General features: G+C 45.9%; 1 protein-coding gene across 2 annotated transcripts in view; it reads right to left on the bottom strand.

Annotated features, from left to right (window-relative positions):
* OXCT1 (3-oxoacid CoA-transferase 1) overlaps positions 1 to 26,659 on the bottom strand; it is a 468,078-nt gene extending 441,419 nt beyond the window's left edge. Inside the window, exons 1-2 of one of the 2 annotated variants that reach the window (XM_030193084.1) lie at positions 26,392 to 26,653; positions 23,732 to 23,840 (exon numbers count right to left, since the gene is read on the bottom strand). In XM_030193084.1, the coding sequence (XP_030048944.1) occupies positions 23,732 to 23,840; positions 26,392 to 26,499 (217 nt within the window). In that variant the 5' untranslated portion in view covers positions 26,500 to 26,653. Of the gene's footprint in view, positions 1 to 23,731; positions 23,841 to 26,391 lie in introns of both variants that reach the window. The other variant, XM_030193085.1, reaches the window with a different exon arrangement.
* Between the last annotated feature and the right edge of the window lie 394 nt (positions 26,660 to 27,053).

Here is a 27,053-nt window from a genome sequence, read left to right on the forward strand (position 1 = left end):
AACAGGGTTCGGTCCCGATGGCCCTGAGCAGCGGGAGTGGCCGGGGCAGACTGCCCACGTAGCTGCTCACCACCACCGTCGCCGTCGAGGTCGACATCGAAGGGCTGGCGCAAGTTCCAAAAAGACGGTCCCGAAGAACTTGCCTCGCCACCTGCATCCGCTTCCGTAAGCCGAGACACAAGGTGCACATCTTGGAATTATGCTCCGGGCCAAGGCACTGGAGGCACCAAGCGTGAGTATCGGTCTGCGAGATCTGCTGGCCGCACTGACCACACTTTTTGATTCTGCTCGGGACCTTCGAGGACATCGACGGAAAAATTGCGTCGGCGAAATCAAAATCGTCGATGGTGGCGGTGAAAAGCACACCAGAAGAAAGAAAAGAAACGACCGCGACGAGGCGACCCTGTGACTAAAGAACGACGAGAGAAACTTCTGGGTTTTTTTTTGGGGGGGGGGGGTTTGTTTTTTTCGTATACAAAAAAAGCGCGAACACGCACAACAACAAAATAAAGTGCGGACTAGGCCACAAACCGGTTTTCCGGGGCTGACAAGGAGAGGAATGAAGACGCATCTCTCTCCAGCGCGGAAAGGAAAAAACTGAGCAGGAACAGTCGCGCACGAGCGGGAAGATGGCCGCGCATGCGTGGTGGCCGTGCCCTGCGTATGGGACCTCCCGCGAGATTTTTGCTCCGGTTGGAGGGGGCTGCCGTGGACGTCAACCCAGTCGTGAGAACAAGCAGCCTGCTTGTCCTCGGAGAACTAACATGACACTTTAGCTCAGAGATCCTTCTAGGAAATAAGGGAAGGTATGACTCATATGGTGATGCTGGTGACAGAAATAAAGAAGAGTGTTAATATGATGCAGAGGAAGCATGAGTCATGTTGCAACTGAAAAATGGGGAAGGAGGTATAATGATGCTAGTTCTTAAGATAAAAGAAGGTGTGCAGAATCGGAAACCTGGGACTAAAAGAGAGGCAGAGCAAGAATGTCAATGTTGTCAGAGATTTGGGGAGAAGGGGCGAAACCAGAGCTCTTGTGATTTAGAGGATGGATAGAGAGGGCACAGAGTGACTGTGACACAGGATAGGAGAAAAGCCAAGGAAAAGATGCAATTTGCAATGAACAGAAAGTAAACATGCTTCTATGTGGGAATCTAACAGAAAAAATGGTATTAGTGAACTGTGTGACTGACTGGCAATTAATGGTAAAAGCAATTGTGACAGCACATGTGGAGAAAAGGTGTTTAAGAGAAGAGGAAAAAAACAAAACAAACAGAATGGTCTACATGATAACTGAAAAGATGAGGGAAAAAAAGCACTTGAGGGACAAAGACTGTACAAAAGGAAACAAAAAAAAATCAATCTACTTTGAGAAATACTATTAAATCAGCCAAGATGGAAGCAAAGATATGAAAAATGCTCATTATAGAACACATGCATTACCATGACCTTATTAATTTCCCAACATCTTTTACATTTTTTGCATCCTCAATAAATAGCCTTGACCATTGACCAATTAAGGAGGGGGCATTAATAAGTGTTCTACTGTTAAAATGGGTTATTTCACTGTTAACCCAGATTATTAGTATTAGTTATTAGTAACTAGGTCTTACTGCATAAAATGGGACCTGTGCTAAAATAACATAACTTCATGGCAAAATAACCCAATTTTAACAGTATCCCATGTTGACAACTTCCCTTCATCTCCCCCCCCCCCCCCCCCCACCATCCCCAAATGCAATTGCTTGATAAAGAAGCATATAGAATTATCATTTCAAAATTCATTCTTGGATACATAATTCAATCAGCCATATCTAAATACAACTATGTAATTTTTCAGAATTGAAGAACGCATAAGTATGAAAACTATTCATGAAATCCTTTTTAAAAACTTAAAGCTGTTTAACTGTAGTCATTCTTTGCTACCCCTAAATTTCTAAAAGGAAAAAGGCCTGATTTTACCTCAAACAATCCAGGCTCTAGTATCATTTTCCCTTCACATTCTAATGGTGCCATTAATCCAGCTTCAGGCTGAACACACTCTGGAGTGTTCTGCCCACACAGCTTGTGTTTCTATTTTTGTATTAATGCTTCAGTGTGCTATATTGCCTAAAGCAAATCAACAACCTATACTCTTATAGGTTAAATGCTGCATGTGACCCATTCCCTCCAGTCTCAATGAAATATTTCTCCTTTCATGCTCTAGGCCAAGATCTCTTTTGGGAAGTCCAAACTCCCTCTCAAATCACAAGTCAAGAACCTTGGAATACAATTAGATTCAACACTTTACTCTGATTCCCCAAATCCAAGCAACCTTCAAGAGCTGCTTCTACTATTTGCGACAGCTATGATGCCTCTCTCCTTACATCGAGAAGGTAAGTCTTATCCCAATTGTGCATGCAATGATATCATCAAGACTGGAATACTGTAATGCACTCTACAATGGTCTGACTACAAAAAGCCTACACCAGCTCCAATTGATTCAGAATGCTGCAGCAAGACTAATAGAAGGTTGCAAGCAATGTGACCACATCACACCATTTTTGCAAAAACTACACTGACTACTAGTACAATACAGGGCTAAATTTGAAACTCTATGTCTGATCTTCAAGGCCCTGAAAGGAAATGGCCCCGAATACCTGAAGAATAGGATGATCCTCTACACACCTCCAAGGATACTAAGGTCCTCTCAGTGGCATTCCTGGCCTGGATGGCACCCGGGGCGGAGCGCCGATGCACCCCCCACCCCCCCCCACCCCCGCTAAATGACACCTTCCCCCCCTCCGGTGAAATGACACCCCCCCCCGGGTGCACGCCGCTGGAGGGGTGCCATGGCGCGCGCCTGCTCCGAGTTCGCTAAACTTCGCTTCGCTGCAGCTCCCTCTGCCCCGGAACAGGAAGTAACCTGTTCCGGGGCAGAGGGAGCTGCAGCGAATGAGCGATGAAGATTAGCGAACTCGGAGCAGGCGCGCGCCACGGCACCCCCCAGCAGCGTGCACCCGGGGCAGATCTCCCCCACCGCCCCCCCTTGGTACGCCACTGGGTCCTCTCAAGGACTAACACTAACCCCATCCTCTCCAAAAGTCATTACACGATGTGATACCCGCAAGTGAGCCTTCTACGGAGAAGTCTCTATTTCAGGAAGCAGGTGAAAGCTTGGCACTTCAACCAAGCTTTAAATGGAAGAAGTAACTAACTTGTTAGTCTCACTCACATACAATAGGAGTGACATGGGCTGCACATACTGCAGCAGGACACGTTTATCCACTCCTACCCTAGTTGAGATAATATTTAAATCTTTGCATATACCCTACAATGTCAAATAAAATGTTCTATTGCGTACTGTGTTGTCATTGTTACTGTACTATACCACACTTTGTATTGTTGTCTATTGCTCATGTTTCTTTATTCTTATTATACACTGCCTTGAGTGAATTCCTTCAAAAAGGCAGTAAATAAATCTTAATAAATAAATAAATAAATATTGACTCTACTGGTCATTTCTAGTGACCCCTAGACCTTGTGGATAAGTCCATTGGAACCCTCTCTCTCTGAGGCAGAGCTTTCCATCCCGGAAATAGTCATCTACTCATGCATGCTTTTCCTCCCCTTTCTAACTCTGTAAGCCACATTGTCTTCTTACCACTTATTCATCCATTCATTCAGTCGATTATTTATTCAACTTTAACTGAAATATCTATACAAAAATTCATACACTTATATTGACCAAGAATCAATGCAGCACTCTTGATTTCAACTATCCCATAAATCTTGAGCTGGCCCTGTTCTAGAAGTATTCATGCTTCACATCACTGCTACTTTTTCCTGCAGCTTCAATTCCTTCTGCCATTGCTACTTACCCTCTTGTATCTGCCCAAGTCCAACCAAACTCAAAGGATACACTCAAACTGATTATCTCCTACTATGCTTCTGTGGGCTTGCAGCTGCAGCTGTAGCCACAGCCACTCAGTGACTGCTGGGAAGGCATTAAATATATCTCCATATTAAAGCCATCTATGGGTGACTGACTGCTGGAGGAGAGGGACAAACGAAAGGGAAACTGCTGAACAGGCACCCTTGTTTATATATATATATATATATATATATATATATATTTTTTTTTTTTTTTTTTTTTTTTTTTTTTTTTGTGGGTGTGGGATAATAATAATCCAGCATTTATAACCTGCTTAACCAAATAGGTCCTAAGCAGGTTATAACCTATAGTATTGGTGCTGCTGATCAATCCCCATTGTATTTTTGTGTATGTTAGGGGTGGGGGTCTTATGCTGCAGCCTCTCTTCCCAGCAGGCAGACATCTTTTTTCACTAGGATCCTAGTGTCAGCTGTAAGGGAGAGAAGAGGGTGGAGGATGGGCCCAGAGAGAGAAACCAAAGGCAAAGCTGCCTAGTTACTCAGAAAACCAGGTGTGGCATAAATCTCTCTCCTGGAAATGACAGCCCATCCTGATGCATTCTGGAACCTGCAGCACAGAGTTCAAGAACCACACTGCTTTTTGGTCAGCTCTGGTTTAAACCACAGCTGACCAAGACATCTCCCTCCTGGAACTGGGTAACTTGGCAGCTCTGGAAAGGACAGAGTGACTCACAAGCATGACTGAATTAACAGGAAACAAAAATAAGGGAAATAGTAAGAATAGAAGAAAAGAAAAAAAAAACAGGTCTGAGGAATTGGGGCCAGTCCAGTGCCTATCCCATAGACTAGAAGAGTGCTGCTGAAACAGTACCACCCAGTACTTTTTGTAGCTTATTGAGTCTCAGAGGGCCCTGAGAGCTCTATTACCCATGGCCGAATACCTCAAGCTCAGAGACAATTAAACTAACCTCGTCTCCAAAGTCCTAAACTATGGAGAGGAAAGGAAACTAAAAGGATTTTAAGACCCAGTAACCAGACAGATGGTTAAGTACAAGTTATTAATTTTTATTTTAAACCCTGGGGTATAGAAAATGTGGTGTTGCTAACAAATTAGTTTCTTTTGTTGCATAAGCACAAATTCAAACAAACTACCCTGTTTCCCCGAAAATAAGACATCCCCTGAAAATAAGACCTAGTAGAGGTTTTGCTGAATTGCTAAATATAAGGCCTCCCCCAAAAGTAAGACCTAGCAAAGTTTTTGTTTGGCCCCGATGGGACATGGACACAGAAACCTTAATTTTTTTTGCTGCAACCCAAAGACGAAATAACATAAAAGAAATGCAAGAAACAAGACTGAGGTGGAAAATCTATCGTCCAGCGGACTCCTACCATCCTCCTTCACGCTTTTGTGAAGATCAACTACCGGTAAGTGAGCCCGGAAAAAAAAGAAACATACCCCTTGCAGAAATAATAAAAGAAAAGAAAATGAGTAACCGAGCCCTTTCGGCGCTGCTCCATCGCCCAAGGGCTAAGTCAGACTAGAAGGATGGAAAGTGTTGCGAATGTACAGGAGGAGCGCATAAAGCGCCACCAATGGGGAACGGAGCTACTGTAGAATTTTTTTTTAACGTTTGTAATATGGTAGGGATGATCCTGCGCCCTAAGCCCTCCCACAACCTCCCGAGACCCCCAGCCAGAGCAGCCCGGCCCCACATTCCATTACCTTCCCTAGTTCATACCCCTCCTCCATTCCCAGCCCGCCCAGGGCGGCTCTGCTCCGCTCGAGTCCTGCGGTCACTGTGGGCAGATAGGCGAGCCACGGCCTACTCCTGCAGGATACCGCCCCCCACTTCAATACTGTTCCCGACTGCCACAGTCCCCCTACTACTCCCGAATAAGACATCCCCTGAAAATAAGACCTAGCGCATCTTTGGGAGCAAAAATTAATATAAGACACTGTCTTATTTTCGGGGAAACACGGTAACAACTCAAATTTCTCTAACAGGTGCAGTAGCATTGCTTAGGAACAAACAGTGAAACCATCAGATAAGTATTGACCAAATTATCTTATTTGCTTCTTCTTACTCTATAGTTACAACTTTCCATTATAGTGTGTGTCTCAAGAATTGATTCTTTTTGAACTAATTTATATCTTTCAGGTGAGAACACCCAGAACCAGTCTCTAGAACAGGTAAGTGTGATTAAACTCAGTGACTTCTCAATATCCTTGCCTTTGCTGTGCAGGGAAGTGCAGACTTATCTTTACATTGGTCTTTCTTTGAGCTTCTTTCTTCACCTTGCTTGAACATTGGAGCTCAGTTTCTTTTCTTCCAGGTTAGGAACCTACTGCCTCACAATTTAAAGAAAATCAACAAAAAAAGACTTTCTTCCTAACACCAGAAACAGCCCAGCTGAGGTCCAGGGATAACTATGGCTTTCTAGCTGACAAAATCTATATAAATAAAATCCCCCCTCAAACGTTCTGAAGCTCACTCCGTGGCAGTGAAGCACTGAACTCCTGTACTCTTTGTAGGCTAGGCTATGAGGACCACTCACCCTCACTCATAGACCCGCACTCAGCCACGCCCCATCTGCACATAAAAGCAACCTCAACGTTCTAAGCTTTGTGGCTTCAGGGTTCGTAAGTTCGAAGCTCTGTAACCACTTTTACAAACCAGCTAACTCTGCCCCGCCCTCACGTCAAAACGTTATGACGTTGGGGGCGGGTCATAATGACCACAACTACACTAAGCTAGGAAGCCCATTGCTTGATCTCTCTTTTCACTCCCCAATGCAGCCATCATTCCCATATACTGTAAACCAAGCACGCGTCGCCCCCCCCAAAAAAAATCCAAACCCCCCCCCCTCTCTCACAGATGCCCTTGCACGTCACCCCCTCTCCAAAAACGCCAAACCACTCCCATCTCTCTCTCACACGCCTCCACCCGCGCAACGCCCCTCCGCTCCCTGACATAGGCTCCGCCAATCCCCGGTACGTGCATGTCGGCCCCCCTTCTAAAATCGGCAACCCCCCTCTACTACCCTCCCCTCCCCTCCCAGCCGCAGAAGTGAAGGGCAGGTTGTTCGGAGATTCTGCTGTTCGCTATGAGCTCTGTTCTGTGCCCTGATTGTCTGGTCCCGCCCTTGCAGAAACAGGAAATGAGGGCGGGACCAGACAATCAAGGCACAGAGCTCATAGCGAACAGAACGGATTAAGGCAGCAGAATCTCCGAACTACCTTGCCCTTCACTTCTGCGGCTGGATTCCGGTAAGAGGAGGGGAGGATAGTAGAGGGGGGTTGCCGATTTTGGAGGGGGGGGCCGATGTGCACGTACCGGGGATGGGCGGGGCCTATGTCGGGGAGGAGCGGAGGACCTTGCTAGCGCCCGTTTCATTTGTGCCAGAAACGGGCCTTCATTACTAGTAAGGGAAAATTAGGTTCTTACCTTGGTAATTTTCTTTCCTTTAGTCATAGCAGATGAAGCCATTACGTATGGGTTATGTCCATCAACCAGCAGGGGGAGATAGAGAGCACTCAACTTTTCACAGTGCCTCATGGCCAGCCAGCTCCACTGCCTCTTCAGTATTTGAAGCTTCCAAAGCAGTATGGCAAACCGCAATGGGAATAACATGAACTTTCCTCACAGCGAACGATGGCCCCTTAACAAGGGCATGAACTCAAAAGGAGGGAATGAACACATCCTCCTGGAGGGAATGAACTCATCCTCCAAAATATAAACTGGAGGGAATGGACTCATCTTCCTATAAGTGAACATGAATCCTGAAGACTGTTTTCCAACTTTCTCCCAAGGAAGGAACTTCAGGAAACAAGAACAGAACCTGAAACAGATTCACAGCATACAGACAATCATACAGGGAGGGCTCATGGCTTCATCTGCTATGACTAAAGGAAAGAAAATTACCAAGGTAAGAACCTAATTTTCCCTTCCTTGTCATCAAGCAGATGAAGCCATTACGTATGGGATGTAACAAAGCAATCCCTATATAGGGTGGGAACAGGTCACACCACGCGCTAGCACTTGTGCTCCAAAACGAGCATCCCTCCTAGCAGCCACATCCAGCCTGTAATGTCGGGCGAAAGAGAGCTTAGAAGCCCATGTTGCTGCACTGCATATCTCTTGATGAGAGAGTGCTCCAGTTTCAGCCCAAGAGGAAGAAATCGCTCTGGTAGAATGCGCCTTAAAGGCTACAGGCGGAGACCGGCCAGCAAGCAGATAAGCTGTAAAGATAGTTTCTTTGAGCCAGCAGGCAATAGTGGCTTTAGACGCTGGAGACCCTCTGTGAGGACCTGATAGCAAAACAAACAGATGATCATAGATCCTGAAAGAGATAGTAACTCGCAGATACTGCAGCAGAGTCCTGTGCACATCCAACAGGTGCAACTGCCCAAAAGATTCTGGAAACTCCTCCTTATCAAAGGAGGGCAAGAAAATAGGCTGGTTTAGGTGAAACGCTGAAACCACCTTAGGCGTGAAGGAAGGCACGGTCCGAACCGTGACCCCAGACTCTGAGAATTGCAGAAATGGGTCTCTACAGGACAGCACCTGGAGCTCTGACACCCGTCTCGCCGAAGTAATGGCCACAAGAAAAATGGCCTTTAGTGTCAAATCTTTCTTCGATGCTCACCGAAGCGGCTCAAAAGGAGAAGCCTGCAGGGCCTTCAAAACTAGCCCCCGGTTCCAAGCTGGACAGGGTGCTCGCACGGAAGGCCGGAGCCGTCTTTGGGTGTACTGGCTTCAAGTGCTTCACGGTGTTGCATTGGTGTGGGTTGGGCCTCTCTGGGTCAGTGTGCTTTTGCCTAGGTCTAGGGAGTGTGACATCATCAGGAAGGGCCTTGATAAGGAAGTGGTGTTGTTTCCTTCAGAGCCTTTGCAACGGTGGTGTTTGCTTTGGGTAGGGTGGTGCAGTGTGCACTTCTGACTTTGTGTCTAGTTTCCCTGCTTGCTTTTGCTAAGGGCCAGATTAGTGTTAGTGCAGTGTGCACTGGTGTCTGTGTGTTTAGCTTTCCTGCTTTTCCCTCTTGGTTTTGGAAGCATTGCTGAGTGTAGGGCTTTGGAAGCTCTGTTGCTGATAGAAGTACCAGAGTACTTCTGGTGTTTGTGCTATTGGGAGCATTGCAGTCTTTGCTGTTGGTGTTTGGTGTTTTAGAAGCACTTTTGGCTTATGTGTTAGCTTCCCTGCTTTTTCCTTGTGGCTCCCCTGTCTTCCCTTTTAGTGCTAGGAGCTCTTCTGGTTGCTTGCCAGAGTAGTGCTTAGGAAGCACCTTGTTAGTTTTTTATCTAGCTTGCTAGAGCAGTGCTTAGGTAGCTTGTTAGTTTTGTGTTTAGCTTGTTAGTGTAGAGCTCTGCTTGTAGCTTGGTGCTTAGTAGCACCTGTGTTAGCTTTGTGTTTAGTTCCCTGCTCTGTTAGTTTAGGGCTTAGGAAGTCCCTTTCTTGAGCAGGGCTTAGGAGCTCCTGTTTAGTATAGGGCTTAGGAAGTCCTTTTGTCAGTTTACTGTTAGGAACACTCCTGCTGGTTTAGGGCTTGGGAGCACGTAGATCAGTTTAGGTTTAGGAGCACTTCTGTTTCCAGTCCTGGTCCCTGTGTCATCCAGTATCCAGTAAGTCCTGCCGGCTACTCGAACCCAGGAGCTCAACTCCTGGGGGGCTTAGTAGCTAAGTGCAGGTGAAGCTGTGTGGACCAGTCCGGTGTGCTCCAGTCCGGTGTTCCAGTCCTGTGTCCTCCAGTCCGGGGAATTCCAGTCCAGTGTTCCAGTCCATGTGTTCCGGCTCGCTGGGCGGTGCCTGCAGTCCCTGCCGGTGTCGGTGTGCTTGCCCAGCGTTGGTTGGTGGGTTTTGCCTGCTGCTGTCACTCCTCGTCAGCAGCCCAAGGGCTCACGTTTGCTCCAGAGCCCAGCCCCGCGGGCTCTGAACCTGAGAACCTGACAAGCCAAAGCACCCCACTAAGAAACCGTGCCACATCTGGATGAGCAGCTAAAGACATGCCTTCAACCTTACCACGAAGGGAGGCCAACGCTACCACTTGCACCCGCAGGGAATTATAGGCCAAGCCTATTTGTACACCATCCTGCAAAAAGTCCAGAATCGGCGAGACAGGAGTCCACATGGGTGTGATCGCTTTTGAAGCACACCAAGACTCAAACTGGCGCCAAATCCTGGCATAAGCCACGGAAGTGGAACGCTTGCGGGCCTGCAGGAGAGTGGAAATGACTGTGTTTGAATAGCCTTTGTCCCTCAATTGCGCCCTCTCAATCGCCATGCCATAAGACCAAAGCGGCAGGCGTCCTCCATGGTCACCGGGCCCTGTGACAACAGGTTCGGTACCAGAGGTAACGGAAGGGGAGCCTCCACTAGCATCTGTCGGAGGTCCGCATACCAAGGCCTCCTGGGCCAATCCGGGGCGATGAGGACCACTTCTCCTGGGTGCAGCCGAATCCACAGGAGCACGCACCCTATCAAGGGCCACGGAGGGAACACATATAGTAGGCCCGGGGGCCAGGGCTGAGTCAAGGCATCCAACCCTGCCGAGCGAGGATCTCTCCGTCTGCTGAAGAAGCACGGGACTTTGGCATTTGAACTTGTCGCCATAAGATCCATCACGGGCTTGCCCCATTTGGCACATATCTGCAGGAATACTTAGTCTGCTAGTTCCCATTCTGCTGGATCGATCTGATGCCTGCTTAGATAATCAGCTTGCACGTTGCTCTGACCTGCAATGTGAGCTGCCGACAGACACTGAAGATGCAGCTCGGCCCAGTGGCAAATCTGTTCGGCCTGCGCGGCCAGTGCTCTGCACTGAGTGCCGCCTTGTCGATTTATGTAGGCCACTGCTGTCGTGTTATCCAACATCACTCTGACAGCCAATCCTTCCAGGGTCACTTGAAAGGCCAGAAGCGCCTGAAACACCGCTTTCAACTCCAGGCGGTTGATGGACCACTCCGACTCCTCGGGTGTCCATAGACCCTGGGCATGCTTCCCCTTGCAATGTGCACCCCAGCCCTTCAGGCTGGCATCTGTCACTACTAGACACCAATCGGGGAGCACCAGCGGCATTCCTCGCCGCAGCATGCTGTCTGAGAGCCACCACTCCATGCTGAGTCGGGCCGCAGGGAGCCAAGAAAGTCTGCATTGATAATCCTGAGAAACTGGAGACCATCTTTGAAGTAGGGAATACTGTAGAGGTCTCAGGTGCACTCTCGCCCAGGGCACCACTTCCAATGTGGCTGTCATCGATCCCAGCAGCTGGACAATGTCCCAAGCTCACGGGCAGGGCATCCTCAGGAGCAGACGGACCTGATTCTGAAGCTTGCACCGCCTTAGCTCGGGTAGGTATACATAACCCGAGTCTGTTTCGAACCTGGCCCCCAAATATTCTAGAGATTGCGAGGGGGTCAGGTGACTTTGGCCATATTGACGACCCAGCCTAGAGATTGAAGTACTGAGACCACTCTGGCTGTAGCTTGATAGCTCTCAGTAACAGAGTCTGCTCTGATGAGCCAGTCGTCTAGGTACGGGTGAACCCTGATACCTTCTCGCCTGAGCAAAGCAGCTACCACCATTACCTTTGAAAAGGTTTGGGGAGCTGTGGCGAGGCCAAAAGGCAAGGCCCGGAACTGGAAATGTTTTCCCAACACCGCAAACCTCAGAAACTTCTGGTGCGGGGGCCAAATTGGTATGTGCAAGTAAGCTTCTTTCAGGTCTAGAGAAGTGAGAAACTCTCCTGGCTGTACCGCAGCAATGATGGAGCGCAGGGTTTCCATGTGGAAATGCCGCACTCTCAGGGACTTGTTTAATTCTTTTAAGTCCAGAATAGGGCGAAAAGACCCACCTTTTCGCGGCACCACAAAGTAGATGGAATATCGGCCGTAGCCGTGTTCGGCGGGAGGTACCGGGGACACGGCCCCTAACTGAATCAGACCTTGCAAAGTCTCCTCTACCACCGCCCGTTTGGCGGCAGAACCGCATCGGGACTCCACAAACACATCTCTTACCGGGGCGTTGAATTCTATTCTGTAGCCATTTCTGATCAGGTCCAGAATCCACTGATCTGAGGAAATATTGGCCCACTCCTCGGCAAAGAGGGAAAGACGTCCTCCGGTGACAGGAAGCGAGGAGGGGGCCGGCGCACCATCATTGAGAGAGTCGCCCCTGAACTCCAGGCCTAGAGCCGGTGGCTGCGGAACGCTTGTCCGAGCGAAAGGAGTTCCTCTGCTGAAAAACGGGCACGAGAAGTGAACCCAGCAGAACGCCCCGGGCAGTACCTTCTAGCTTCACGGAAGCGAGGTCTATAAGAGGAGTGGACCGCCTGGCCCTTGGAGGAAGGCTTCGGCATATCTTCGGGCAAGCGCTGGGGTTTAGGATCTCCCAGGCCTTTAACAATTTTTTTTCCAACTCCTCACCAAATAGGAGAAGGCCTTGAAAGGGCAACTTCACCAACCTTTGCTTAGAGGCCATGTCCGCTGCCCAATGTCGTAGCCAAATAAGACGGCGAGCCGCCACTGCTACTGCCATTTGTTTAGCCGAAGCTCTGACAATATCATAAAGGGCATCAGCCAAAAAGGACAAGGCCGACTCCAGCCGTGGAGCCACATCCGAAAAGGGCTCCACTCCCTCTCCGGGCTGTTCCACTGCCTGTTGCAACCACGCCAGGCAGGCTCTAGCAGCATAACAACTGCATGCAGACGCCCGAACAGTAAGACCTGCAATTTCAAAGGACCATTTAAGTGCTGCTTTCAGCCTACAGTCTTTTATATCCTTCAGGGCAACTCCTCCTTCCACAGGGAGGGTAGTTCTCTTTGTCACCGCAGTGACTAGGGCATCTACTTTAGGCATTGCAAAGCGAGCCAAATGCTCCTCACGCAGAGGGTATAATTGCCCCATAGCCCTGGAAACTTTCAAAGATCCCTCGGGGTCAGCCCACTGAGCGGAAATAAGCTCTTGGATGGAGTCATGCAAAGGAAAGGCTCAAGCAGGCTTTTTGGTACTAGCCTTCCTAGGATTCACAGAGGAGGCAGTGCCACTGTCAGGCTCTTCAATAGAAAGGACCTGTAGGGCATCTGAAATAAGCGCTGGCAGCTCATCACGGTGGAAAATCCACACCGCGGAGGGATCATCCAGATCCTGTGGTAATTCTGCACCTGTCTCTGGCTCCTCAGACCACGAAGGCCTGCCAGAACTCTCCGAATCCTCACAGCCCGACCACGGGGGGGGGGGGGGGGGGAAAGGAGGTGCACCACAATCTGAAGGGGAATTAGCCCTTCTACGCTTTTCTTTATGCCAATTATCAGGGAAAATAGTCTCAGCGGGCAGTCCCAGGCCAGAATCCACCGGTAGGGGACAATAGAAGGGGCCTCAGACGACCCTTGAGGGAGAGCTCTTTTCAGCATGTATGCTTTATGCAATAATAACACAAAATCAGGGGAGAAAAACTCGCCCTGGGCACCCAGATCCCGTCCGGGGCTAGCCGCTCCCTGAATAGCCTCAATTCGAGGTCCCCACCCCCACCCCCCGGACTCAGGGCTCTCCGTCTCTACGGAGGCCGCACCATGCGGAGAATTCAAAATGGTGTCCGCTGCCAGCTCTGAGCGGGAAGAATCATCGCTCGCCATGCTCGGGCCGGCTCTTACATCTGTACAGCACGATTTACAGAGCCCCGCTGCTGATTTGCGCTTGCCACACCGGGAACAGCGCTTTACATTCTCTGCAGCCATCGCCGAAAACGGCGTGAAAATTCAAAATGGCGGTTTCGCACCAAAAAGCCCCGATCGCGGGCCCACCCCGGAGGAGTTAGAAAACACTCTTACCTCACCGGACCAAGTATCACAGCTCCGGTCCCATAGAAGAATCAAAGGAAAACTTCTGTTCCTTTTTTTTTTAACGCTGTGAGGAAAGCAGAGGTAATAAGAACTCCGGAGGCTCAGATGAGTGGGAAAGGCAGGGAAAGGCGAACCAATGTGCCTGCATCCACTGAGTGGGAAAGGACAGGGAAAAGCAAGCTAATATGTCCACATCCACGGGGGCATGGGTAAGGCAGGGAAAGGGCTAACCTATGTGCCTTCAAAGTGAAGCTGCTATAGCCTCTAACACCCTGGCTAACAACTGGCAAGCCAGGAGCCACCCCCAGGCAGATTTTTGATGGAGCTCGAAGAAGCTGCAGCCACCCTGCTTGGGGAGATAGAGAATACTGAAGAGGCAGTGGAGCTGGCTGGCCATGTGGCACTGTGAAAAGCTGAGTGCTCTCTATCTCCCCCTGCTGGTTGATGGACACAACCCATACGTAATGGCTTCATCTGCTTGATGACAAGGAATGAACATTTCCTCTACCAGTCATAGGGCGTGATCACCTGCAGGATATTACTTCCTTTCCTTGCAAATGTTTGTGTTCTTCCTCTTTTGTAGGCCACCCTGTTGGGCAGACAAGCATGCAAAATTCTCCACTTAGTTTGCACCCAGTACTGTCCCCCACCCTTTCCCATATACAACCACAAAGCCTTGTAATAAATAAAAGTTACCAATACTTCTGTGGCCAGAATCCAAACAACTGAATGCCTAGATCCTTTAGATCATTCCAGGTGGTATCTCCCCACCACCACAGCCTGCATGAAGGTGTACGAGTACCTATATTTCCAATACGTCTTTTAGGGCCATTACTAAGCCACGCTGTAGGAATGCTAACTTTTTACATTTGTATCCCGCGCTTTCCCACTCAAAGCAGTTTCAATGCGCCTTACATATTAATAGTGAATACAGCATATTGTTAGAGAAAGTATAAGTTAAGTATAGCAGAATAACAAAAGGGATAAGTAGGTAGCGATAGGCAATGAAGAAGGGAGAAAGATGGGAGATATATTCTGGATCAAAGTCGTTCTGGATATGCGTTGGGTAGATGTGTTCATAAGATTAGTCTGGGTCATTTGGATAGGCTTGCTTGAATAGATGAGTTTTCACTGCTTTCCGGAAGGGTAGATAGTTGCAGATTGATAGGATAGGTCTGGGGAGAGCACATGCTAATGTTAAAGATACCCATAGGTATATATGAGCATCTCTAACATTAGCGCGCCCTAAAAAGTTAGCACGCCTACAGCGCAACTTTGTAAACAGGGCCATTAGGGGGTCTAAAGGTTAGCTCGAGTTATCTGCAGCAGGGCCCACAGGAATAAAATGGGCCCTGCTGCAGATACCGCGAGCTAATCTTTATTAAAGACCCCTTTAGTTATTTGTGTACTTTCAGCCTACTAGGCAGATCCAGCTGAGTGGCTGTGTATCCACTAGGTTTCTGACATTGCTTATCTAGCTGAGATAATATTCAAGCACCTTTCTGACGTCATGTGCAACTTTCTTTAAATTAGTCCCCTTATTTTCATACTCCTGTTACTCTATCTTATCTATATGTTCCATCTTTGCTTACACCCAATGCTGTCTATTAAAACGTTTTACTGCATAATGTGTTGACATTGTAAAGTAGCATACTGTGCCATACCTTGTACTGTTATGTGAATATTTTTACTGCTGTAATTGTCTTATGTTTGACTTATTCTTGCTGTACGTCGCCTTGAGAGAAATTCTTCAAAAAAGGCAATAGATAAATCCTAATAATAAATATTACTCATTTTGCTATTCACTCTGGCAACCCTAATACTAGTTTTTGAATTATGCTAGTAGAGCATTTCAAATATGTGCCCTCAGGTTGTGCATCTGTTTTGGGTTTTTTTTTATATATATTAAGATTATTATTCAAATAGCATTCAACCATTTATTCTGGAAAGGAGTGGTTTGGTGTCCATCATTAACCTAACACCATATATAATGAGACAGAACCCCAAAAGAAACTCTGCACCTCCAGTTCTGCAAGAATCTGCAACCACAGAAACTCAGTGGATGAACAGCAAAATTAGAACGTTTTCTATACTATTCACCAAACAAAAAATAACAAACTTTAAAAACCAGCACCTCCATTCTGGCAGGGAAAAAAAAAAAGAGATATAAATCTGTCAATGTATTTTGGAAAATGCTAAATACAGAACTTGAATAAGAGCAGTGCCATATGTCAGGTCTTACACAATCAGTGATGGGCTGCCAAATTCTTATTAAGAGGAGCTCACCAACCCTGTACTAACTTGGTGAGGCACTTTTTAAAATAGAGAGTTAACCACCATCACTCCCTGCCACATCCTATATAATAAAACGCACCTCCAACATTCTGAAGCTGACTGCATGGCTGAGGCATTCCTGCTCTCTGTATCCATCTCCTGAATTGACATCACGTACTTCCGGGTTCGTCACAAGCAGAAGTGACCAACCACACGAGGTTTCTCGGCTTCAGAATGTTGGAGGTGCATTCTATTAAATAGGATTGGTCAGTTCCTTGAAGCACAGCCAGAGCTCAGCGTCCTGCACGGTAATGCTCAGACACCAGAGAGAGAGGGGGGGGCCTGACACCAGAGGAGGGGGAGGTATCTCTGTCACACACACACTCTCTCTCTCTCTCACAGTCAATGCCTTTCTCTCTCACACACTCTGTCTCACACTGTATCATATTCACTCTCTATGTGTCACACAGTCACTCACACACTCTCTTGGTCTCATACACTCAGTCTCACAGAGAGTTTGTGTCTCTCACACACACTCTCTCTCTCGCACACACTGTATCTGTGTGAAACACACTCTCTCTCACACTGTCTCACATACGCACTTGCACACACTCTCATTCTCACAGACACACTCTCTCACAGACACACTCACACCCAGACTCACTCTCTCTTTCTCACACACACACACACACACTTGAAGATTCACTCTCTCTCTCTCTCTCTCTCTCTCACACACAGTCACTCTCACATACACTCTCTCAAACATACACACTCCGAGGAAAACCTTGCTAGCGCCCGTTTCATTTGTGTCAGAAATGGTCCTTTTTTACTAGTAACTAAATAAAGGCCCTTTTTATTAAGCTGCACTATAGGCACGCTAGCGTTTTTAGCGCATGCTAATTGCTAAGGCTAGCGACACTCATAGGAATATATGGGTGTCTCTAGCATTAGCGTGTGCTAAATTTTAGAGCATGGTAAAAATGTTAGCGTGCCTTAGTAAACAGAGCCCTAAAATTGTACATTAGTTACAATCACATTCAGTTAGCAAAATTCTTAACAGATTTCTGGCATAGTGGATAAAATTAAAATTGTCAATAAAAATTTTTTTTTTTAAATCAAAAATGTTTCCTTCAAATATTTTGTAAAAATGAACCTGGCTCAAAGATATCATGAGTAGTAAATCATAACTTCTAATCATATCTTATGAACATACTTGTTAACATTAACATATGGAGACTGGAGATAACAGACCTGATCAATATTTGCAGGTGGTGTACATGCACAGTCAAGCTTTTACGTCTCTTCCTAAAATTGCAAAAGCAACAAGCAGAGAAAGTATGCAGAACATGGCTCATGGAATTCTTTTCAACCCCTCTGCATGTAAATGCACATGTATATGTGTGAGGTTGGGAGGGGGCCAGAATTGGCTCAACAGCCTGTGGAACCCCCATCTCAGCTGGGGTGAAAGCATATAGTATCAGTCTTCAGTGGCAGCTCAAGGCAATCTGCTGAATAAAGTGAAGAATGAGCTGACACCCCCCCCCCCCCCCAAGGCACCTGAAATTGAAGGAGGGCCTCCTCCAAGTCAGATGGTTGTTCCCCCCCCCCCCCCCCCCAAAAAAAAAAAAAAAAAAAAAAGAAAGCAACATATTCCCATCCTATGTAGGGGTCAGTTTTCATAAGCATTTACAGTGGTGGAAATAAGTATTTGATCCCTTGCTGATTTTGTAAGTTTGCCCACTGACAAAGACATGAGCAGCCCATAATTGAAGGGTAGGTTATTGGTAACAGTGAGAGATAGCACATCACAAATTAAATCCGGAAAATCACATTGTGGAAAGTATATGAATTTATTTGCATTCTGCAGAGGGAAATAAGTATTTGATCCTCCACCAACCAGTAAGAGATCTGGCCCCTACAGACCAGGTAGATGCTCCAAATCAACTCGTTACCTGCATGACAGACAGCTGTCGGCAATGGTCACCTGTATGAAAGACACCTGTCCACAGACTCAGTGAATCAGTCAGACTCTAACCTCTACAAAATGGCCAAGAGCAAGGAGCTGTCTAAGGATGTCAGGGACAAGATCATACACCTGCACAAGGCTGGAATGGGCTACAAAACCATCAGTAAGACGCTGGGCGAGAAGGAGCCAACTGTTGGTGCCATAGTAAGAAAATGGAAGAAGTACAAAATGACTGTCAATCGACAAAGATCTGGGGCTCCACGCAAAATCTCACCTCGTGGGGTATCCTTGATCATGAGGAAGGTTAGAAATCAGCCTACAACTACAAGGGGGGAACTTGTCAATGATCTCAAGGCAGCTGGGACCACTGTCACCACGAAAACCATTGGTAACACATTACGACATAACGGATTGCAATCCTGCAGTGCCCACAAGGTCCCCCTGCTCCGGAAGGCACATGTGACGGCCCGTCTGAAGTTTGCCAGTGAACACCTGGATGATGCCGAGAGTGATTGGGAGAAGGTGCTGTGGTCAGATGAGACAAAAATTGAGCTCTTTGGCATGAACTCAACTCGCCGTGTTTGGAGGAAGAGAAATGCTGCCTATGACCCAAAGAACACCGTCCCCACTGTCAAGCATGGAGGTGGAAATGTTATGTTTTGGGGGTGTTTCTCTGCTAAGGGCACAGGACTACTTCACCGCATCAATGGGAGAATGGATGGGGCCATGTACCGTACAATTCTGAGTGACAACCTCCTTCCCTCCGCCAGGGCCTTAAAAATGGGTCGTGGCTGGGTCTTCCAGCACGACAATGACCCAAAACATACAGCCAAGGCAACAAAGGAGTGGCTCAGGAAGAAGCACATTAGGGTCATGGAGTGGCCTAGCCAGTCACCAGACCTTAATCCCATTGAAAACTTATGGAGGGAGCTGAAGCTGCGAGTTGCCAAGCGACAGCCCAGAACTCTTAATGATTTAGAGATGATCTGCAAAGAGGAGTGGACCAAAATTCCTCCTGACATGTGTGCAAACCTCATCATCAACTACAGAAGACGTCTGACCGCTGTGCTTGCCAACAAGGGTTTTGCCACCAAGTATTAGGTCTTGTTTGCCAGAGGGATTAAATACTTATTTCCCTCTGCAGAATGCAAATAAATTCATATACTTTCCACAATGTGATTTTCCGGATTTAATTTGTGATGTGCTATCTCTCACTGTTACCAATAACCTACCCTTCAATTATGGGCTGCTCATGTCTTTGTCAGTGGGCAAACTTACAAAATCAGCAAGGGATCAAATACTTATTTCCACCACTGTAGATGCCCCCACAAAAAAAAAAAAAAAGAACTCAACATACAACAACAACAAAAAACAATTCTGCTGCCATCTTGGTAACAGTACCAAGCATACAGACATTTTTTAAAGTCCTACAAAATCCCTCAGAACTATAGACTAAGCTACTATAACATAACATCAGCAAGGAGCCTACCTAGAAAGAGAGCACAATATTGCAGTGGACCCTAGAATATTGATACATCCACTGGAAGAACTAAACAAGTTGTATTACTAACCAGCTGATAATCGAACGAGAAAAACGCCCAAGTTCTGACCTAAATCGGGAGATGGACGTTTATCTCACAAAAACGAATAAAGCGGTATAATCGAAAGCCGATTTTTGGGCGTTTTCAACTGCACTCCGTCGCGGATGCGGACAAAGTTTATGGGGGCGTGTCAGAGGTGTGGCGAAGGCGGAACTGGGGCGTGGTTATCTGCCGAACAAAGATGGGCGCATTTCAGCGATAATGGGAAGAAAGTATGCGTTTTTAGCTAGAATTTAGGACACTTTTCCTGGACCCTGTTTTTTCACGAATAAGGCCCCAAAAAGTGCCCTAAATGACCAGATTACCCCCAGAGGGAATCGGGGATGACCTCCCCTGACTCCCCCAGTGGTACCTAACCCCCTCCCACCACAAAAAAATGATGTTTCACACATTTTTATTTTCACCCTCAAATGTCATACCCAGCTCCCTGGCAGCAGTATGCAGGTCACTGGAGGAGTTGTTAGGGGGTGCAGTGGACTTCAGGCAGGTGGACCCAGGCCCATCCCCCCCTACCTGTTACAATTGTGCTGCTTAATGCTTATTAGTCGTCCAACCCCCCCAAACCCACTGTACCCACATGTAGGTGCCCCCCTTCACCCCTTAGGGCTATAGTAATGGTGTAGACTTGTGGGCAGTGGGTTTTGAGGGGGATTTGGGGGGCTCAACACACAAGGGAAGGGTGCTATGCACCTGGGAGCTCTTTTACCTGTTTTTTTGTTTTTGTAAAAGTGCCCCCTAGGGTGCCCGGTTGATGTCCTGGCATGTGAGGGGGACCAGTGCACTACGAATCCTGGCCCCTCCCACGAATAAATGTCTTGGATTTATTCGTTTTTGAGCTGGGCGCTTTCATTTTCTATTATCGCTGAAAAACAAAAACGCCCAGCTCACACATTGTTGAATAAAACATGGGCGTCTATTTTTTTCGAAAATACGGTTCGGTCCACCCCTTCACTGACCCGTTCTCGGAGATAAACGCCCATGGAGATAGGCGTTTTCGTTCAATTATGCCCCTCCAAAGATCCCTCCACAGAATCTCCATGCTAACAGAATACCTGGTTTTATTCTACAGGATGAGGCAAAAACAGTAATCCCCTAGTTTCTTTTGCTGTTTCTCAGCAACCGCTTAGAATTTCAACATGAAATTTTACAGCTTTGTTTTTACTAACTACGTTTATCTGCCGAGCTGAATGAGATTATCTTTAAACACTGGGGTTAGACTTTTTAGTGTGATCTCCCAGAGATTTCCATGCATTCAAAAAATGTTTGCATTGTAAAACTACCATTATCTGAAAAAAAAAAGGGGGGGTTACTAGCTTACTGATAATTACATCATAGTAACACAGATTTTCGTCTGGGGAGCAATGTTGGAAGCCTATCATAAGATTCACCCAAAGCCGCAAAACAATCGCCGAACTCAAGGAAGTACTGCAGTGATAGAAGGCCTGTGTTAAAGCTGGAGGTGGACACTTTTGAGCATTCACAGGTGACTGTGAAATTCTGATACATTGTTACTGTATTGTTTGAATGACGTTATTTTATTGTATTTTAGGCTGAACATTTTTAATGCACAAAACTCGCTAGGTAGCTAGCAACACTAAAATGTCAGTAACATGAACACAGCATAAGATATTTAAATGTTGTTCAACAGTAATATGTAAGTATGACAACTAAATAAGTACATAAAATTTCTCATTAACATTCAGCACAGTTAATAAGAAAATGGCAAACAAAAAAAACTCGAGGTTTTTTTTTTTTCTTGCCTCACCCTGTATATTCTCAGGTCTATTTATGTTCTAAATGTGTGACTAAAGAGCTAATTTTCGAAAGGGAAAAACGTCCAAAAAGTGTCATAATGCACCATTTGGATGGATTTCTTCTCAAAACATCCAGCTTGGTATTTTAGAAAACAGTTTTGCAGACATCTATCTATATATATCATCTGCAGTGCATCCACATCACAAGGGGGCGAATCGAAGGCGGGCTTAGGGAGTGCCTAACATTTGGACGTTTTATAGCCATAATGGAAAACAAAAACAGCTAGGAAAAAGACTTTGTTTTGGTCTAGACCTGTTTTTTCCACTTTGAGCCTACAAATAGGTGGGGAAATGTGGGATATAAATGTAACAAATAATTAACAAATAGGAAACAAAAAGTTACCCTAAATGACCAGAGGATTATTGGAGGGATTCAGGAATGACCCCTCCTTACTCCCCCAGTGGTCACTGATCCCCTCCCACCCCCCAAAAATGTGAATAAAAATAGAACTCGCCAGCCTCTATGACAGTCTCAGATGTTATAGCCAGGTTCATTACAGCAGCATGCAAGTCCCTGAAGTAATGTAGTGGTGGGTGCAGTGCACTGTAGACAGGTAGACTCAGGCCTATACCTGCCCCCCTACCTGTAACACTTGTGATGGAAACCGAGCCCTCCTAAGCTCACCAGAAACACACCGTATCCACATATAGGTGCTCCCATTCACTCATATGGGCTATTGTAGTGGTGTACAGTTAGAGGAAGTGGGTTTTTGAGGGCTCAGCAGACAAGATAAGGGAGCAATGGCGAGATGTGGGCTGCTGTCCACCACCTATAATACAGCTAGTGAGCAACAAAAGAGAAAGGCACAATACTGTGGGCACAGAGGATTTTAGATGGAACACTTGCCCGTCCCAACCTAGCAAAGCCCATGCACCCTGCCTGCTCACTTGCCCACCAAACAAGGAGAAAGAAGTTGGGAACTAGAGGGTCCCTCTGACCTTTCCTACCTGAACTGTGTAGATCCAGTGGACTTTGCAGGGCCCAACACAAGTTGACACATCTGGTTGAGTAGTGAGAAAGTGAGGGGGAAGGAGCATAGGAGAATGAGGCGGGATACTGTGAGGGTAAAGACAGGAATAGGAGGTGGATATGGAGATGAACTTAATAATCACAGAGGGCATCACTAGTGACAGGATTATGTGGTAATGTAGGAGACATAAAAGAAAAATGAAACCAGAGAAAGGTAGTCAGACAGAAATTGATTGTGTCTGTCTGAGCAAAAGATTTTGTGTGTATGTTAAATGCTTTCTGTGACAGTGCATATGCTAATAAACAGAACTAAAACAAAAAAATATATTATTGGTATAATCAGAACTAAAGCAAACAAAAAAAAGATACCATTATTAGTATATCACCTTATTTCCCTAACTATATATATATATATATATATATATATATATATATATATATATATATATATATATATATATATATATATTAGGGGTAAAGCTTATCCCACGTGTATATGTTGCATTCCTTTTGGTGAGTAGAGTTAAAATGGTTGAAAATAATTAACTGCATCATATTTTCTGAAATAAAATACATAGGGAAAGGGGATGGTGACTAGAAACCTGAGTGAACTTAAGAGGGAAGAGTGAATCTATGTGGTTATGGTTGAAAATAAATTTTATTGTATTGTCATATGCCATTCAGATGTCAAAAAAAGATTATACTGGATAAATAATATTGTTGATTCTTTGAAACTTGCCTGTGTATTTATACCAATTTTACTGAACATCATCTCTGTAACACCTATCTGAAATGCCTCCATTTAACTCTACATTAAGGCTACCACCAATTCCCTCCAGCCCACAAAGTATCTGGAGACAAAGTTATAAAGTTTAAACCAGCTACACTAAAATACCTCAAGTTTAAATTGGCCGTGTATGTTCATGCATGTAAAACTATTAATCCATAAAGCCTTCCCACTGATAAATAGAAACTGAATACTAAAGTCATTTCTGCCTTCTAAGTACCGACATATAAGTCACAAATTTACTGGCAACTCTCAGCAAATTTAAGAAGAATTTATGCCATTCGCAAACCACACTCATTGTCTTCACCTGCTAAGGATTTTGTTTGCAGCTAATAGTGTTACTATGAGATGAGAGACTCTTATGACCGATAAGAAGTAAACCTTGAATATTTGTAGAAGTTATTTTAACAGAAGATAAATATCCTTGCATACCTACTCACAGTTCACCTTCCTGTTTGTAAAACCAATATACTGTACTCATTTGGAAACCACAGCTTGGTCACAATAATTATGCCACATCAGATTTTGCAAATGAAAGTGTTTATTAACTGAGAAATAATAAATGGCATTGTTAGAAAAGACATCAACTTCAAAAGGAAAAACTTCTTACCACCAACAAGTAAAGTTGCTCCATTTGGTATGTCTTTAACAGCTTCCACAGGGTCAGAATAAAATTTGGAAGGTCGATGGCTGCTGGTAGAAAAATAGCAGCCGCAACGCTAATAACACAAAAATAAAATTAGTAAAATGTGCATACAGTCTTACAATGCAGTCAGACAGCAACATATCAGATAAATGGCACAGGATAAATAAAATATTAAACTTAAAATCAATGGCATTTTGTACCTAGATAGTCCTGTCAGTTAATGCTTTAATAAAGGTTACTAAACACAAAGGGCCCCGTTTACAAAGGTGCACTAGCGTTTTAAGCGCACGCTAAAAATTAGTGTATGCTACCTGTGCAGATGCACATAATATTCCTATGTGCGTCTACATGGTTTGCATGTGTTAAAAACACTAGCGTGCCTTTGTAAACAGGGCCCAAAGATTGGAGAGTTACTGGTAAAGGTCATACCAACTTTCTGTGATATGTTTCAGATAATTTCTCCGTCCCTAGTGTGCTCACAGTCTAACAGGCTTTTTTACCAAGCTGCAGTAAAAAGTGACCTTAGCATGCCCGTTTGCGGGTCTTTCCTGCATACTAAGGCCATTTTTTTTTTATTTTTGAAGAATTTATTGAATATTGACAAATGTACAAACAGCAATAAAGGCCATAAGACAAAATCAGTACATAAAACCCCAGCAACATTTTTACCACAGCAGTAAAACGGACAGTTTTCCATTATTTGAATTAATGGCGATGCACTAATGTTGCCATTAGTGCATGGCCATTTAAAAAAATAAGCTCATGAGCCCTTACCGATACCTATTTTGTAGGTGGTTAGGGCTCACATGCTAATCAGCGTGCAGTAACAGATTAGACAAGAAACACCCACTCTCTGTCCCCACACATGCCCCCTCCCTGAAAGAAAAAACATTTTAGCGCATGCTTTGTAAGCAGCAGATCAGGGACCTTACCGCAGGACTCCTGAGCACATTCTGTAGCAAGCATGCAGCAGCTTAGTAAAAGGGCCCATTTTGTACCTGAGACAATGGAGGATTAAGGGCCCCTTTTACAAAGTGGGTTGCTGCGCACCAATCTAGCATTTCCGCTGGGCTACCTCAGGAACCCGGTAGTAGTGCCTGCCCCTAATGCACGCCATTTCTGGCACTGAAAAAATAGTTTTGTTTTTAGCACCGGGGCTTACCTGGTAGTAATCAGGCAGCCCCGTGCACTGGCCAGCTACTGCCGGGTTAGTGCAGAAGCCCATACCGCCTCCTAAATAGCGATAAGGGCTCCCCCCCCCCCCCCCCGGAAATGGCTACGTGGCAAGTGTTACACTTACTGCCATTTCCATTTTTTTAAGCCCTTTTACCTGAGGTGGTAAAAGAGGGCCTCAATGCACAGCAAATCCATGCATGGATGCTACCTCAGGGCCCCTTTTACTACAGCTTTGTATAAGGGACCCTAAGTGACTTGCCCAGAATCACATGGAGAAAAAGTGGGAATTGAAACCAGTTCCTCTGGTGATCAACACACTGCACTAACTAGGCTACTCCTCTAAGCCATCTAGTACCTATATATTAATACCCATCTACTAATAAGATGCACTTTGAATAGTTACAAAACAAATATGAAGTTCTGTACGTATAAGAAAATCCTAAACATGCATGTGTCATGGTTGAACTGTACTTAGTATCAAAACACTTCACTCCTTGGTGAAGAAACATGAACTCTCCAAACTTGCCAAATAACTGCAGTTTCCAAATTCTTAGGGTGTCTTAAATCAGTGTCCAAGTCCGGGGGGGGGGGGGGGGGGGGTTATCCACAAGGTCTAGCATCCAAAAGTTAATTTAGAACGTAAAGCTTATGATTATGAAATTCACTGAAGCAACTCCAAAAAAGACTAACGCCTTCAACTGACTTCAAGTTATGAAAATAGCTCCTAACACTGAGCGAAACCAAAGAATTTTTCTAGGGAAGTGGAAACAAAATCCACAGCAGAATATGAACAGCTTCTGAAACCATGCGTAACTAACAACCACATTATCATTTATCATCCCCCCACACCCTCACTTCGCGGGTACATTCATTTGGGCAGCTCACTAGCCTCCATTAACGTTTCTTAAAGTGACCTATTAATCCATAATTAAATAAGAGGCCATCCCTATTTGAATTTGAAGTTCTACCTTTAAAGCCAAATTTCTGACGATCTCAGCACACACACACACAAAAAGGTTTCCAGAGCGTGGCAGGCAGGCCACTGTGCGCACACCGTGTCCCTTACTCAAGGACTTCTTCACACATGCCAGAGCCAGCTCCAGGTTTCCCTGACTTCCAAAATACCCCCAGATCGTTAACTGCACTAACAAACAAGGGTCCGAATGTGAGCCAGGGCAATACATCTCGAATACCTAAGCAGTTCCTATATATCTATCCAGACCGTAATAGACATGGATATAAAACAAAGTGTTAGCCCGCATATGGAATAATCAAAAGGTCGTCTTGACCGGAGACGGCTGTAAATCACCCCTTAACTTTTTTTATTTTATTTTATTTTATTTTTTTTTTTGGGGGGGGGGGGATGTGACCTTATTAAATCTATACTCCGGCCTATGGGCAGCTCTTCTTATCATTAAGGGTAGCTACAGTCTATTCCTTCACCTTACCTTGCTCTGAGCTTGTAACACGGAACTGACAGCGACATTGCGGGCCCAATTAACACTTGTTAAGGGGACGCGTCGGTTTAACGAGCGGAGGAGCGCACAGGCCGCCATCTTCAGAACGCAGCGAGTAGAAATTTGGCCGAGAAGGATGAGGAGGAGGAGGATGAAGGAGCCGGTGCGACTGCTGATGGGCGGGATATGGGCGCTGGTGCCAGGAGGCCGCGCCGTTGGTCCGCCAGTTGCTCGTCGCCCCGACGCGTTTAACCCTTGCCGGTGCGCGTCACCCTTGCCAGCCCAGGCAAGGAGGATACACAACTTGTCGTGCCTTCGACCCCACTGTCACAGAGGGAATATAAAGCGGGCGAAACGTGGTTTAATTTGCAACGAGTCTCGTCGGGATTTTATTGATTCTTAAATGATTTTTTTTATAGTATACTGAACGCTTATTATCGTGATTTATATGTTGAAAGCTGTATTGAAGTGTGGAAAGACATTAGAGGTGACCTGTTTAACGTGAAGAGGGGCTCGGCTATGGCGGTTTCTGCACTGATGGACAGCAGACCGGCCTCTCATCCTCCCAAGCGCCGGGTACCACCTCGCAAGGCCACCACCTGCATCTGTTTCCCCTCCCCTCTCCTCCCCTATATGTCCACAGCTCTGTTAGC

This window comes from Microcaecilia unicolor, chromosome 2 (assembly GCF_901765095.1).
Source record: "Microcaecilia unicolor chromosome 2, aMicUni1.1, whole genome shotgun sequence".
Taxonomy (NCBI): Eukaryota; Metazoa; Chordata; class Amphibia; order Gymnophiona; family Siphonopidae; genus Microcaecilia; species Microcaecilia unicolor.